Source organism: Rhyacophila brunnea, unplaced genomic scaffold, assembly GCF_057557595.1.
Source record: "Rhyacophila brunnea isolate RB1 unplaced genomic scaffold, BYU_Rbru_1.0 scaffold_2, whole genome shotgun sequence".
Lineage (NCBI taxonomy): Eukaryota > Metazoa > Arthropoda > Insecta > Trichoptera > Rhyacophilidae > Rhyacophila > Rhyacophila brunnea.
Window position 1 is genome coordinate 30,899,711 of NW_028232859.1, and position 18,034 is coordinate 30,917,744.

General features: G+C 29.2%; 1 protein-coding gene across 1 annotated transcript in view; it reads left to right on the forward strand.

The window, feature by feature from the left end:
- The window catches only part of LOC147072186 (agrin-like), a 61,610-nt gene extending 44,533 nt beyond the window's left edge, over window positions 1–17,077 (forward strand). The window contains exons 8-20 of the mRNA XM_085946685.1: window positions 568–801; window positions 1,996–2,472; window positions 3,529–3,792; window positions 4,198–4,344; window positions 4,644–5,138; window positions 5,903–6,614; window positions 7,621–7,827; window positions 10,158–10,318; window positions 11,186–11,438; window positions 14,231–14,395; window positions 15,000–15,185; window positions 15,945–16,136; window positions 16,865–17,077. Coding sequence (XP_085802811.1) covers window positions 568–801; window positions 1,996–2,472; window positions 3,529–3,792; window positions 4,198–4,344; window positions 4,644–5,138; window positions 5,903–6,614; window positions 7,621–7,827; window positions 10,158–10,318; window positions 11,186–11,438; window positions 14,231–14,395; window positions 15,000–15,185; window positions 15,945–16,136; window positions 16,865–16,943 — 3,572 coding nt within the window. The 3' untranslated portion in view covers window positions 16,944–17,077. The remainder of the gene's footprint in view (window positions 1–567; window positions 802–1,995; window positions 2,473–3,528; window positions 3,793–4,197; window positions 4,345–4,643; window positions 5,139–5,902; window positions 6,615–7,620; window positions 7,828–10,157; window positions 10,319–11,185; window positions 11,439–14,230; window positions 14,396–14,999; window positions 15,186–15,944; window positions 16,137–16,864) is intronic.
- Window positions 17,078–18,034: the final 957 nt, after the last annotated feature.

Genomic DNA, 18,034 nt, shown 5'->3' on the forward strand with positions numbered 1-18,034 from the left:
TGTAACCTCAATTATCTCACTCAACTTTAATCTTTGGTCACTTAACACCATATCGTGGATTTTATTGATCATTTCTGGTGTAGTCACCTCTACAGGACGTCCTGAGCGTGGTTCATCCTTTGTTGATGTACGACCACGTTTAAATTCATTTAACCAGTTATAAATAGTTGCAAGTGAAGGAGCAGATATGCCGTGAACTAAATCCAACTCCTTTTTTATTTCCTTTGCTGTTAACCCTTTTATATTAAAATGTTTAATAACAGCTCTAAACTCAATTTTCTCCATTTTCCATTTTTCCATTTTCCACAAGCAATTTTTTTTTTTAAATGTATGAGAAACACACAACAACCCGACCAATCTGATTGAAACTTCGCAGCATACTGAATCGGTAGTGCCGCTGCATGAAAACAAACCGCTTACAGTACTAGTCGCGCCACTTGTCGGCTTTTCTAAGGACTTATTGACCCACCCTCGTATTTGAGGTATTACATAATATAGTATAACACATTATGTATGCTCAAACAATGAAATAAATTATTTAATTGCATGATTTTTTTGTATTTACAGCTGCATGCAAAGACGTCGAATGTAAATTTGGCGCGCATTGTTCAGCCGGGGAGTGTATTTGCCCAAGAGAATGCAGTGGTTCTGATGCCGAGCCTGTTTGCGCAAATACCATGGTCACATATCCCAGCGAGTGTGAGCTGCAGAGGGCGGCATGTGAAATGCCTGGTGGTCCCCCATTGAACGTCATCTTCTATGGAGATTGCCGGGAGAGGTTCGCGGTTGCCGGTGGTCCAAGTGAGACAATATTATACTATCAATTTTATATCACCATCATCATAAAATAGTGTCAATCTACAGCTGGATGCAGGCATTCTCACATCTCCCAGCACTATTTTCGGTCCCCACGTCTTTGCTGTCATGTTCATCTATTTAATTTATCAATTTAGTGTATAATATCTTAAGGAATAAAGAAAAGAGTCTATTTTTCAGGAGAATCGAAAAAAGATTGTGTGTATGAAATTTATTTATTAAGAGAAATTAATTGACTTTAGTTGTTCCTGTTTTCATTCACGTATCTGATTATAAATAATATGTATACTTTGACGTGACTGATTCATGAATTTTTCACATACAGAATTAGGATTAGTAGAAAGACTGTATATACTAATTCAAAAGATATATATATATATATATATATATTATTTAGTCTACATAATGTATTTACTATTGGGACCGATTTTATCTACTTTGATAGGACACTCTTAACCGATGATCAATTTTATATATTGAGAAATGCTGAGTTAATAAATTAAATATAAATTGGTCTTGATCATTATTAAACTATGTTGTCGTCACTGTTACATATTTTGTTGAATTTGAATAAATACAATTTTTCTTTAATGTTTTTAAGTCTACAAAATTTTGCGTCTAAGTATATTAATTTGATAGAACCAGGTGTTTTTTATATATGTAAATGAATTAAAACTATTACCAAAGTTATATGTTTTTTTCAACATATTTAATTAAGTAATACATATTGTGGCTAATGCGGCGCCAATGATGATTTCTTTGATAATATTTTATGGTCATTAACTTGTAAGAATGTCAGTTTTAGCTAATGTTTATTTTAAACGAACAACAAAACCAGTTTTATTTGATGAGTAAAGAAGATTTTCACTTAAAATGACCGTCTATATTGGTAAATATTTTTAGTTGTATTGCTAAATTTAAATAAATGTTTACTTGAAAAGGCGTATTATTATAATTATGAAAATATACCGGTTTAAATAAATGTAATTAATCTAAACCAGTAGGTAATACTTGACCACAAAATTATGACACTATAGGATTACTTTTAATAAAAAAATATTAATTTGAGAGATCTTGTTATATTATACAAACAAATAAAAAATAAACCGATAATCGCCTATAAATTTCCTTTTTATTTGACATAAAACAACTTATCAAGTGTACTTTTCTTCATTTTAGCAACATTACTGCCTGGTCATTCAAATCCAGCAATAAGCAACGAAATAGCGCATGGACCAACAGAGATGCCTGAAAAGGGCTGGACAAGCCCAGAGCGTGAGGCTTGTAGAGATATTCATTGCGACTATGAAGCAACTTGCGAGCTAGGTCCCGATAACTTCCCCAGATGTTCGTGTCTCTTCGACTGCGCAACGGCATCCAAAGGAAACGTCAAGCCAGTTTGCGCTTCTGATCTAAGAACTTATCCATCCATGTGCGCTATGAAACTTGAAGCATGCCAGCGCCAGGAAGAATTGAGACTAAGGCCGCTGGAGCTTTGTCAAGGTCTTGAAGTTAAGCCCTGCAGTGGAGAGGCTCCTCTTGTAGACTTGGTTACCGGATTAGAACTAGATTGTGGAAGTGGACCGCATAGAAAAGATTGTCCATCTGGAAGCTACTGTCATCAAACAACTAGAGCAGCAAGGTGCTGCAAAAAGGGTATGGATATTCAATATTATATTATTCTTTATCTAAGAATTCAAAATATTTGATATTTATGCAGAAGTACACATATTATGAGTTTAACATGTTTTTAATTGAATCTGGTAAGTAATGTATGAAATTTAATAGAATTAATAAATTGTTAATATACTGATATTTCAATAAACTTAATATAAAAAAAAAAATCGGTTGGCAACTTTTTCCCATGTAGGCATAATGCAAGTTTAAAAAATCGCCAAGGGCTTATATATATATTTTTTGAGCAATTATAAACTTAACAATGCGTAAACACAATTTATAAAGTACATATTATATATCTGTGTAGCTACTAAATAAAATTGCGCCGCAGGCTACTTTTTTACTTAAAAAATATGAATATCGGTATCATGCCAATTGGCTTACATATTCTGATATATTTTTGCTGACGAGACTAATTAGGGTGCATCAAATTTTGTTATTATATTATTTTAAAATTAATAACTTACTCTCTTTTCCTCTTTAGTGTTTAATGTTAGTTATTAAAAGTAAGTAGGTCCTTTTTATTCAATTCATTACTTATTAATTTAATTCAATAAAACGCAAATTTTTATACTTTCACTACACTACATTTTCATAGTACCACTTTCGTTGAAAATGTCCCTCTGAGGCGGACGACACCGGTCCAGATTTAATTAATAAAAGTGGTAAAAGTACTATAAAAATTTGCGTTTTATTCAATTAAATTTTATTAATACAATGCGTTTTCACCATGAATTGACAGTTAACACAATAAAAGACATTGCATTATTATTTATAATGTTGTATTGAAATTTTATTATGTAGTATGTATGGCGCATTGGCCAATAACTGTAATGCTCATAATATTCTTTTCTAACAAATCCGAAAAAAGAGCACCGGGTTACTTAAATTGTTTATTTATTTACGTGCATAAAAAAGTAGGTATTATGATTTTCAGAAACATAATAATTATAAACCTAGTTGTTGACATCGAATTATTTGTAGGTTCATTATATTTGTATAAGCATATATCATATTATTATATTATATTTTTAGATAAAGTCCAAGAGGAGAAGAAGGGTTGTGAAGACTCATGGTTTGGATGCTGCCCGGATAGTTTAACTCCAGCACAGGGAGCAGATTTTGGCGGATGTCCTTCACAATGTAACTGTAATAAGCTGGGATCATTTTCCGAAACATGTAATCCCGAATCGCAACAGTGTGATTGTAGGCCAGGGGTCGGTGGTCTTAAATGTGACAGATGTGAACCAGGGTACTGGGGATTACCCAAAATATCTGCAGGCCATCAGGGTTGTATACGTAAGTTTTATGATAACATACAATATAATATTATATATTCAATTTTATAATCAATTAATTATAATATTTATTTTTTTATGAACGTAGGTACTTAATATATTCAATATATATACACTCAATTATCTCATGATCATTTTAGTTATTCAAAGTATTTGATTACAATATGACATACATTTTTATCCATTATTATGAAATACTGCATTGCTATTTTATGAAATACGATGGTTGGATGTGTTTAAATGATCGTAAAATATGTATTTATTCACATATGATGTAAACATAAGTAGCTACATACTTGTACAGAAATAACATAATATAATATACTTCACAATTTAAAAACATAACATTTGAAATATATGCTGTATTTTAAATGAATTTTTTTTTGAGAATTGGTTTTATTTACAGCATGCGGTTGTTCGATGTTTGGATCGGTGCGCGAAGATTGTGAACAAATGACAGGGCGATGTGTTTGTAAACCAGGAATACAAGGACAAAAATGTACTATATGTACCAGCCATGATAAAATATTAGGACCAAATGGGTGCTTTTCTGGTATGGGTTTAAAATATTCACTTGGTATTTCTATATTATTCTTGTTATATTTTTGGTCGAATTCTGTGGTGTTCATTCACAAGTCAATGTTTGTCGAAAATGAATTTTAAAATTATTATTTGATACCAGTCAAAAATAAGAGTGTGTATACATAGAGTTAGTGCTGAATCTTTTTGAATTTTTTTAATGAATAAAGTAGCCGAAACCCTCTTAGGGATGTAGGTAGTACCATAATTGATGATATTATGACGTATTGTTAGGAGAAATAAATACGTAACATGACTATTTTGTTTTTTAAGCGGACGTCGTGCATTTACCTCCAACCACTTGCAAAGACTTCAACTGTTACTTTGGAGCTTCGTGTATTGAACGTAGTGGACTAGCAGTTTGTGAATGCGCAACTGCTCAGTGTCCGCCAGAATCCATGGACACCCTTATGGTCTGTGGAAGCGACGGCCAGACCTATACGTCAGAGTGTCATCTAAGAGTACGTGCTTGTAGGACGCAAACTGACATAGTTGTTCAAGCTTTTGGAATCTGCCGAGAAGACACTGTTGGAGGCACTGATTGGCCACTGAGGAGATACACTCCGATGCATTATACTCAACCTGATGACGGAGGTGTACATCTTTCCAAAAGCACTCGGCATTTATTAATGCCTGAGCCTAAACATTTTCCGCCACGAAAAGACAATGAAAACTTGATGAATTATCACAAAACCGCTCTAGGTGCAGAGGTTGTTTTGGATGTTGGCGGGAATAATGTATTGGCAAAAAATTCTATTAATGGAGCTGGTGAGTTTTTTTTTTAAATAATGTTAAAAAAACCTTTTTTTTTCAATGTAATTTACCTTTTTATATTATAAATAAATAACATATAATTATTAAATTATAAAATATTTAGTTCAATTGTGCAAAAATGTTACAATCTATGGTAATCAACCAATACATTTCTATAATATGTTTGGTTTGAACACATTTCACACTAAATAAACATATCTTTCAAAAACAAATAATAGTCGAAAAGTCTTCGTTATAATATTCTATTGACCATAATATAAATCAAACATTATGTTCAATCAAATTAACTTGGGTAACCGAGTTTAAAATTCAATCAGTTATAGTAAAAGAAATGCTTATAAACATTATTAATTACCTACTGATGCTTCAATAAAACTTTACGATCTATGTCAGCTCTACGATATTTTAATTATATTGTTTATTTATTTATAAAAAAAACAGTATCATGTAATTACAATTTTTGCCCAATGCGCTATATTATATAATATATAGTGAAATATAAAGTAAAAAATATACTTAATTACTGATTAAAACAAATACAAAAGAATATAATATTAAAGCACAAAGTAAATTATTTAATTTAGTATAATATAAACAATATAGTTGATACTGAGAGATGAGAGGCTAAACCCAAGTCACTAAAACCTTTACTATGGAACAGTTCAAAACTATTAAAGAATTTGAATTAAATCTCTATCAAGTAACTACCTTTAGTAGATAGTGTAAAAATAAAAATCCATTGAAACTTTAATTTATAGGTGACAAAGCTTACCCTACAGTTCGTACGACCTTTGGAACCATCACTGCCTTGATAGGTGACCTCTGCGGTGGAAGTTCCGACTGCCTGATTCCGAACACCCGTTGCCTACGTAGCGCATGCGTCTGCGTACCAGGATATGCTCCATCTTCCAACCGTCAAGAGTGCATCCGACAGCCCCAACCTTGCGATACGTCTCCATGCCACTACTCCAGCACGTGTATGAACCTGCCTGAAAACGGCTTCACCTGCGTCTGTGAACCACACTCCACGGGGCGATTATGCGAGTTCAGAATATCAGTACAGCAATACGAAACTCCATCATTTGATGGACACGCATACATCACCATGAAACCATTGTCAGCCTATCATAAATTCAGTATTGAAATAGATTTTGTGGCCTTTGCTGATAACGGAATACTATTGTACAACCAGCAAAAGCTTGATGGTAGTGGTGATTTTATTTCCGTTGCTTTAGTCAATGGCCACGTTGAGATGAGGTATAACTTGGGCGATGGAGTGGTGTCGATTATCACACCAGATGCCGTGCGAATGAATATGGTCCACAGAGTTACAGCAAAAAGATATCACCGAGACGGAATGCTGAAACTGGACGACGGTGAAGACATTGTTGGACAGTCTAAAGGAGCTCTAAAAGCATTAGATCTCGTTGATCATGCCTACATTGGATACGTACCAACCAATTATTCAAGGTAAAATAATATTAATTGTTCATTTTGTTTTAAATGTTTAAATATACTTATAAAAATTTGATAATTTTGACCTACGCTTTCTAAATTTTAAATAAGCATATTCATATATATATGACTATATAAGTCTTTGTACAACTAATAAATAAATTTATAACATACCAGTTTCATGATGCTGCTCATTATAGGAGAAAATGTGGTGTGGTTCGAATTTACTAGTACTTAGATGGTATTTTTTCCATTGTTTCCATTATTTTAAGACCGTCATCAACGTATAATTCAATTAGAAACCGATAATATTCAAATATTTCAAAAATCTTTCATCGAGTATTCAGTAAAAATAATGAATGTCAAAATTGGAACATCCTCCTTGTCAAAAGTAAAAATTTAATAATTATATGAAAATAGTTTTTTTTTTAATATGTTTTAGAAGAGCGTGCCCCATTTCAAAATACACCGCTCGCCACTGCAATTTAATTACTAAAAATCGTTTATAATTAATATGTTAACAAATTAGTCGTGACTTTGATTTTGGGATCATTTTATACCGATTATTATTGATTGTTTGTGGTTAAATATAATTCATAGATATCAGAAAGCACTTAATAAAGTGTAAATACTTTTTCTTTCATATTTTTTTTACCAACTAAAGTAAGTATACGTTTTTTTCCCAGTTGTATTAAGTATAACTGTACCTCAGAGTTAGAGTATCTAAAGTTCATTTTTATCAACAATTACTATAAAAGAGAAAATTACAAATTTAAAACCTAAATTCTCATAATCACTCTCAGACCTCATTCACACTTTGAGTTTATTTATAACATAACCCCAAAATTCTTGAATTAATAACACCGTAATTACATTAATATTAAGAGCATAATAAGATTAGTGTAAAGATCTCCTTTTGTAAACTATAAATATCGATAAAATTGTAGTATACTGACGTTAGTAAATATTTGCATCCATCCGGGCAGCAATTCTCAAATTAGAATCTCAAATTCCATTCCAGAGTATTCGAAAACATAGGAATCCGACAGGGTTTCATCGGCTGCATCCGCAGATTAAAGATAGGTCGAAACCAGGTGTACCCACAGGCAGGCCGCAACGACGCAGTCTACAGTTCCAGGAATGTTCAAGAGTGCTCCGCTAACCCCTGCTCAAGTATGCCGTGCTCCAATGGTGGAACGTGCCACGCACTCGATCAAGAGCTCTATAGGTAAACAATATCAGTATAATTCTAATCTTCAATTTCATAGTTGTGTATTTGTTTTGGATAACCAAATTAAGTTATATTTCAATTTAAAAGATTTTGTATTTAGATTTTATCAACAATATCAAAAATTACTTTTATTATTGTAGGTAGGTAGGTACTTACTAAAATTATAATTTTAAGGTTTGCGTGATTACCTAATAATGTAAGTAACATTATAATTTCCATATAACTTGATTAAATTATATACCCCCAAATAAATACAGAATCATAGAATATAATAATGTCTATGATACATTATCAGATACCTATGCAGAAAACTTACACACAATTTTAACGAAGACTGAATAAAATTGATAACAGTATTAAATAAAATTGCTAGGTACCTATAATAATTCTAAAATAAACATTGCATTATTGTATGCAATTAAGACTTGTAATTTTTAAATAGGTTAATATATATTTTTCTAGGATTACAACATTTAAAACTCTTTATAGAATATCAGTTTTTCATGTGTCTCAAATAACTTAAAAACTTACCAACCAATATTTTTTTTAAAGTTAAATATATTTTTAAATGCATATCACAGGTGGGTCTATTCTATGCTTATCGACCGCTAAAGTGATAAAGTGAAAAATATTATCAAACTTAGGGTAGGTTTGTATCAAAATATTAGCACTTATTGTAACAATTACACGAAGCCGGTTTTTATTGTTGCAATAAGTGCTATATTTTAACAGCACCTATCTTGCTGCTGTTAAAATATCGCACTTATTGCAACAATAAAAACCGGCTTCGTGTAATTAGGCCCCCATAGACGGACAGTTCTCGTAGCAGTTTGAACATGGCACAGACAATAACTGTTCAATAACTGTACGTTAGTGGACACACCACAGATCAGTTTAACTACCCCATTTAAATCTGTCGAACTGTCAACAGACGTGCCCATATACGTACAGTTATTGTCCGTGGCAGAGCAAGTGTCAAAAACTATGGAGGTTATGTTCGCGGAGATAATACACAGGGGTATTGTTTAAATTAGTTTTAGGTAGGGTATACTTGAACGATGATACACGAATAATTTGACATAAATACACACCTATGACGTTGGTAAAATGAATCATGATTTCGCTAGTGGATTGTGTATTTTATCGATTCACCGAAACAATATTATACACATTCGTGTAAATATAAAATATAATCTTTTCTTTTGAATAAATTATTCCCTTTAATGGACAGTATTAATTAAGTAAGAAAACGGTAATATTTATAAAGGTATTGATTTTATATACAATAAGCCACAAAATTATATTTACATCAATCATCAGTATAATAATTAATTACTATGATATTATTAAAATATATACTTAGATTTTATTTAGATTTAGCGACATTGTCATTCACAATTAGGTATATTAATTTATGTTGTGAACGTCTTAAATTAATAATTTGTAATATTCACTACATACAATAAATAAAATTAGTCTATATTTTCACAATAACTTAATATTTATAATGCTCTCTAAATTTTTAACATTTATATTATATTGTATAAAATAATATGTTTACATAAATAACTATTACTTTGTTTTACTCTCGTAAAAATAAATAAAATATAATATTTGCGATCTCCGCGTACATAATATTATTATATTTTTAATAATAAATGAATTTGTATTTTATAACAAGCAACACCAGCCGTAGTTGTATCGTGCGGTATATTCTACTTTACGTTACCGCCATCTAATGTCAGTCGAGAACTTTCGGCTAGTTGAAATTCCAACAGTTTTACAAAAACACGGGAGTGGGGGGTCGCTGGCAGTTTGAACATGGCACATATCTGAAAGGTCGAAAAGTGTCCGTCTATGGGCGCCGCAGATTATCTACCAAAGATAACTGTATAGTTATTAACTGGCATGTTCAACCTGTTACGAGAACTGTCCGTCTGTGGCCGGCAATTGTTACAATAAGTGCTAATATTTTGATACAAACCTACCCTAAGTTTGATACTATTTATCAATTTAGTGTTCGATAAGTTTAGAATAGACCCACTGATTACGACAATTAATTTTATTGTAACCCTGGCGTTGTGTTCCAAAGTGCGTACAATAAGATTTTGTGTATTCATTGAATAAAAAAAACTGAGTTATCAAATTTATTTATTATCGCAAATTAAAAATATTATGATACATTTAATAAAATATGATAAATAATTTATACCAATAATTGATGTAGTTATTTACTACACTCTAAAAATCAGTTTTATCAACACAGTATATCTTTTAGGATTAATATTGAAATTATAATATTTAAAAAATCCTCATTTGATTCTCAGGTGCGCTTGCGTCGATGGCTACATGGGCGACTTCTGTGAGACAGTATTAAACCCATGCTCTTCAGATCCTTGTGAAAATGGAACATTGTGTATGCCTGATGGAACAACATTCAGATGCGAGTGCAGCAAAAACGAAGGTCCAGCCGAAAATTGCGTCGCTGGTAAGAGTTTTATTATTTAAAGTTCCACATAAGTTAGACGATTAATTTCGCTGTGAGTCAAGATAATAATATAATATGCACATTCAATTTTCATATTAAAGTATATGCGGTAGTAAAATAAGTGATACATGAACGTGAAATAGTAATAATTTTCTATGTTGCTATGTAGGTGCCAGGTGATGATAACTTTCACTAAAATATGTACAAATGCATAATATATATAATATGTGAAGTTAAACAGATACCTATAGTCGTATTGTTAAAATAGTAGATATTAACAATGAGGTACAATCATGAATGCAGATCTCTAATAATTATTACACTTTTAACAGTGTAGGATCGTAATGAACCTATACGAGTATTAGTGCACTTCACTCAAATACAAATATTATTATGCAATGGTGATACTTTCAAGAATACAATGATGTCTTTATTTAGTATATTATTTAGTAAAAAGACTGTGTTTTTTAATAAATCATTAAATTAATAAATAAATGCAAACATATTAATATTTTTAAATACTTATATATAAAATTATGAACAAATTAATGTAAATCAATATTTTGTACGGTATAATTGATACACATAGATGAATTATTGATATCTTCATAAAGTAATTAATATGTTTATCTCATTAACAAATCAATTAAATACTATTATTGTAATATATATAAGTAAAGTTTAATATAAATAATAAAAGTTTATCTTCACAAAATTATTGAAACAAATCAAGTTTTCAAATTATTTAATCAAATTTTGCCCATAATCAAAAGGTACCGATAAATTTTTACAAATATACCCCATACATTGAAAAGAGCATATTATAATTTCTAATTTAATTAATCATTTGATTTTTATGTGTTTCAGCGGATACCAAAAAGCGAGAGATGCACTCGATCCCCCAGTTCACAGGGTCAAGCTATATTCAGATACCTCGACCATCTGGCCTCGGAAAGTCCTTCAAAATAGAAATCTGGTTCTTGGCGAAGAAAAGCAGTGGACAGCTATTCTACACTGCTCAAAGCTCCACCAAAGGGAAAGGAGATTTCATATCCGTGAACCTCGTAGATGGTCGCGTGCAATTCCGTTTTAACCTTGGAAGTGGAGTTGCAAGTTTAACGTAAGTGAACATAATATTATGATGGCAGGTTTTCAATGATAAAATAAATAGAAAAAATTTTTCCGTTCAAAATCTAATGGATTTAAATTCAAATTCCACCAAGTACTTTAGGTCGATAGTATTATTATTTTCCGTTCAATTTATCATCATACAAATTATTATCATCTACTAAATGAATAATTATTGAAATATTTATCACAATTAAATAACAAAATAATTACAAGATAAAATATTTTTTATATACAACGTTTTAAAAATTTCTGTTGAATTATTATGCTAAATATGCTCAAACTTGTCCTTGATATGAAATAAATAAAAAACCAACAAATATAGAATACTGAAATATCATTTTGATTTTCATAGTAATTTCATAATTTAGTTGCTAGGACCACCCGCTTAGCAATCAATAATAGTCTTTTACTTTTTACGGATTATTCTGAAATAACTTTCCATACAAAACAGAATTAACTGAAAATGAATTCAATTCTGCTTAAAGATGGCTAAAAGTATTAAAAGAATGCATTGGCACCGTGTTCTGATATATTCTAAAAGTTTCAAATGTCTAGCTAGTCGGGAAGTTAGTTAAAAATCGATTGAAAGATTTTTACTGGACAAACAACCACTGGACAAACAAGAATACGAGCTAATAAAAACGTTGTAGAAATGTGATGGGCGTTGAGAAATTAATAAAAACAAACTTAAAACTTTACAAATTATTATTAAAAATAAATGCAATAGCTACATTTTTGTTGCTGATAAAAAATAATTGGACCATATTATTAAAATAATGAAATGATAATTTAGAATTATAATAATTTTAGATTGGTTGTAGAATTAATACCTACCCGTAGTTATTTTAGGTTTCGAACCATTACAAAAAAATAATCGATGTGTCACTATTATATGGAATATATGCTATCACCATCCCCTTCCTCATTCATTCATAGTCTCTTCTACTTCTTCTTAAAAGATAATGTAGTTTCGCGTACTGTTTATTTATTATATGAATTTGGTGGAAAATTATGAGATAAATTATATCGTAAGTATATTGACAAACAGGATGCATGTAAGTAAACACGGAAGGGTAAATCAATTGAAATAATATACGCTATCAGTGATTTCAAACACTTCATTAATGCAAGCCATGCACTTCACTTGCCTGAAATAAGGGACATTTTTCGCGTGCAATCATCTAGCTGAACTCGTATACCGATAATATGAATATGGACAATGGACGATGTTTAAAAAAATATATGACTCACTGACAAACAAAATTGAATGTTTAATCTTCGTCGAAACTGGCACAGTAACTATCAATCTTTTTACCATGAGCAACGTTTATTGTAGGCTAAGCCGCATATTTTCGATGCATTTTTAGAGGTCGCATCTATACTCGTAATATTACACTTTAATGCATTATTATTATTAACAATGAATATGATCTGACGATAAAAAGGTGGAAGAACACACACAGAGACAAAACCAAATTCAATAAAAAAGAAACACTAAAGAATCAAGCTTTAGCCAATATGTTTTCATTTTATAATATATTGGAAGATAGTGTTATAAATATCTTACTTACTCCAATTCCTAATTTAATTCAAAAGTTCTCTTTAAGTGCATTTCAATATAATTAAAGTAAAACAATGTATTTTTACCACGTTTTTATTAGCTCGTATTCTTGTTTGTCCATTACAAATTTTTTCTTGTTTGTCCAAGATTTGTATTGGACGATTGAATATTTTTAACTAACTTCCCGACTAGCTAGACATTTGAAACTTTTTGAATATATCAGAACACGACGACAATGCATTCTTTTAATACTTTTAGCCATCTTGAAGCAGAATTGAATTCATTATCAGTTAATTCTGTTTTGTATGGAAAGTTATTTCGGAAAAGAATCGTAAAAAGTAAAACACTATTATTGGTTGCTAAGGGGGTCCTAGCAACTAAATTATTAATATTTTATGTTACTTAGGTTTTAGGTTACTATGGAAATCAATATGAAATGTCAAATTGACATTTCAATATTCTATATTTATTCAGTATTTCTATCAAGTACAAAAAAAAAAGTATTTATTAATACATAGAACAATTATTGTCAAGTTTATATGATTCAACAGATAATTGAAAAACGTGGTATATAAAAAATTCTTTTTATCTTGTAAATATTAAGAGAGATTAGATTAATACAATATCTATAATTAATAGTTTTTCCTTCTTCATTTTTTTGCACTAACTAATAATAAGAATAATACCACTCTCAATAAAATTAACAAACTTTATTAGTAACCCACTAGCCTTTTGTCAATTGTTGGTAGAGTAATCGCAATTTAAATGTGATAGATTTTAGCACTGGGTTTATTACAGTTAAAATTATTATTACTGTGTTAATTTTATTTAAATATTATCCTAAAGAATAAATCACTTTGAATTGAAATCTTTTACATCTTTGAAAGTGGGAGTTTTAGCGAATGAATAATAAATATCTATCTGTATATATAATATATTATGGAACTATAAGAACACCACATATTGTATTATATTTTATTAAATAAACGAAGTAGGTAGAAATTGAAGGAAGTGATAGGAAAGATTAATGCATATGGATTGAATATAATATTAATTTGTATTTTTATCTGAAAAGACCAATCAATATAGATTATATTTTTAATTTTTATAATTATTTATATGAAATTTAGGAGAAAAACGAATAAAAACCATATTGTTTTTATAAATAGTCATAAAACGTGATTTATTTCATGATATTTGATTTATGTTCATCATTTTAGATCAAGTGAAAGCATTACTTTGGAGACCTGGCACAAAGTGAAAGTGCGTAGGAGTGGAAGAGATGGTCTCATTCAATTGGATAACTCAACTATTGTCCGCGGGTCGTCTCCTGGTCCCCTTCTTGAACTCAATCTTGAGCAGCCTGTTTACATTGGATATGTCCCGTAAGTAAATGATAATAATACATCACACACCGTTTAAAGTGAGTGTCAATACCTTTCAAATAAACTAGGGCCAAAAAATATAAGTTTATATTACGAAAATATTTTGCTTATAATGTAGGTATTTAAATTTAACTTATATCTAAAAAAAGTTTTATATAAATCAAAAATGTCTAAAATTAATAAATGGCATTTTAATAAAAATTAAAGAAACACTTCTCCAAATAACTGTTTTTAGCACCGGCATATAAATCTTCAAATTCATCTTTAAAATAATAAACTCTATAAAGTATTTCAGTATAAATTTTAAAACAAATATTTGAATAAAACTATTTCCATTATTAGTAATAAATTTAAAGAGATACCACTTACCTATATTATATTGAAATCAATGCCTAGTGTAATCAATTAATACCACAAAATAGTGCACATTAAAAGAAATATAGCAATGTTTATAATAAAGAGTAAATTCTTATTAGATCGATATGATTAATTCAAAATAAGTGTCAAATAATATAAAACACCCATAAGTATAATACTATGTTATACTCATTATTTTATGATACTCGTACTTAAATTAAATGTTCCACAATTGTATAACTTTCAGATCTTGGATGAAAGTTCATCGATTATCCGGAGTCACAACTGGACTACTGGGGGCTGTTCAGCGGGTAGTTGTCAACGGGAAGTCTTTGAAGATATTAGACCATTACAACATGTGTGAAATAAGACCGAAGAGCTTCAATACTGAACTACGTACTCAAATTGCATGTTCCAGTCCGGGAGTAACCAGGTTTAATAATTATGTAGTAACAACTAATAACAATTAAGGAAAATACAGTTTAAATCATTTAACGAAGATATATTTTATCTAGCAAGTGTTTTATAATATTCACAGTAAGAGTATGTATATATTTTTAGTATGTTATAATTACATTCATATAATATATATGTTTTTAAATAGTTCTGGTGGCGACAATCAACACTAATAATCATGGCATGCCTAGTTGAAATACATTTGAAAAGTAAAAAATGCCATATTAATTAATACGATTTCTTAATAGTATTGTATCATTCAATCAAAAGTAGGTAGTAACTATTAATTATTAGTTATTCGATAAGATAATTAATATCTAAAAAATCTTTCAAATAAACAGGATTCAATACTATTATTATTACTTCATTAGTATATAATATATTGTGATATAGAAGAAAGTAAATTGAAATCAATAAAGTTTATGAGTCGACTGCAGAGCATAATGTTAGAATAGCCATCTCTTGGTCTATGAGTCACATATTCAAATTCTGTGGGTAGGTAAAATCTTCATTAGGCTTTTAAAATCAATATATGGTACCGTATATTATGACCTAAAATATGACTATTACATTGAGTAAATCGGTACTAAATATTTTTATAAAAATCACAGGAAGCTTATAATATACTATATTTTGAAGTAAAGGTGGCGATGCAATTTAAATGAAAAATAGTAGATTATAATTATTATTAGAGAATAATATATCATATATGTATTTTCGTAATGTTACATTTTAGGTATCGAGGTCCACCTTGTTTGGAAGGTGCTTGTTCTGGTCGTGGAATTTGTATCCCAACCCTGGCAGACTTCCGATGCCGATGTGACGAAGGCTTTGGAGGAGACACCTGTCAAACAATTGAAATTGACAAAGAAAATGAAATTTCTGGTAGAACTTTCCATCACACCGTTAAAATTAAAGGAAAGGAACGGTGAGTACATATATTATAATAACTCAATATTAGATGTATAATCCGACCGGATTTACAATCAATAGCACTATATGAATTGTATATTATAACAATTCTAAAAGAATACTATTTTATATAAAAACATCCGTATTGTATCCTTGATAACATATTACATTATGATTTTCTTAGTAAATAACTATTATAAAGAAACCTATTGAGAAAATTGAGTCACTTTTAGGCGTAACTTATTTACTTACAATAATAATTATTTGCATCATATAAAAATAATGTATGCTTTTATAGTGCTTTGCCAAAAAACATCTAAAATAGGACTACTTTTTATTTTCTATCTATTGTTTTCAAAGACATTTATTCGAATATAAACAGAAAGAATATAAAGTTAGAACTATTTTATACAATTTAAAAATATGTATAATTAAAAAAACACGAATACATAATAAAATATAAACAGCATTATAATGTATGCTCCGACCAAATATATTATTTGCTTAATGATAATAATACTACTATTCACAGATACAATAAATAGTATTATTTGAGAATTATTAGTACTTAGATAATAAAATATTAAATTATAAATACTCTGTAGAGGCACATATGACCTTCTAAGGATCGAATATGGTGAAATAATAGTATTGATAGTAAACTAGAAATATTTGGGTGTTCAAAACACCTTTTATCATAATCAAAACTCATGAATTTATTTTTTTAATATTTGTATTTTACAGAATGAAAACACCTTCATCTTCAGACAATCTGGCAACTAATAAGCATCCCGATGAAGCCATTTATGAAGAAGTAAGCTGATAAATTAAAAATTAAAATGAAATATTAAATCACAAAAAAATATTAAATAATGAGCATATCTATCATCATGGACATATCGTTTGTTTTCAAATCAACCTTATGTATATTATGTGTTGTTAAAATTTAGGAAAACATACATACTAAATTTATTTTTATTATTATTTTTGTGACACTAATAATTTTCTTTTCGTAGAACATACGTACATAGTATATTTTGTGTCACATTAAAAATTGATAACATTTATTGAAAAGGGAGCTTAATAATCAAAATTATAGTAAAATAAAAAAGGTAAAAATTGTGTTATATTATAATTATATGTACGTAATTATTTTTCATTTGATGGATGGATTGCTTTAAAAAATAAAACTTTAATATCGACCTTGATTAAAACACTTATTTATAAAGCTTTTAAATTATTGTGTATTTTTTTCAATAATAATAAGATTTTTATAATAATTTAAATGCTATTTATGTGTACACGTTTTAAAAAAATCGTGAATTATTTTTATTTTACACATTATTTAGTTTAATATTTTATATTTTTCTTGTGAAATGTTGAATAAATGCATTTAAAATGCCAGCCAGCTTGGCGTAAACAAACGTTTTTTTATTGTAGTCATGTAAAAATAGCTTGTTTATTTTAGAAAATGTTGATAATATAATAAATAGAAAATGTGTATGTAAAAATGTTTAAAACCCCTAGATATAAAAATATTATTTGTCTGTATACAAATAAAAAAATATAGAAACTTAATTATTATTATTTTCAAATAAATCACTTGTATTTGTATGTAAAATATGATAAGTAAAACAATAATTGTCATTGCGTGTAAATAATAATACAATGTGATACAATAAAATTATTATTTATGTTATATTGAATATTTTACATTACCACACAAAATTGTTGTTTTATTTGACCAATACTCTTTTCCATATCCATTAATCTCTTTTATTTCCTCCTTATAATATTAAACCACAAATCTTATAGGAAAAGGTTGAAACATATCAATTTAATACTTATAACAATTTTATTCAATAATTTTCTTCTTTCGGTCATGTCAAGATCATATGGGCCTCCACAGAGTGG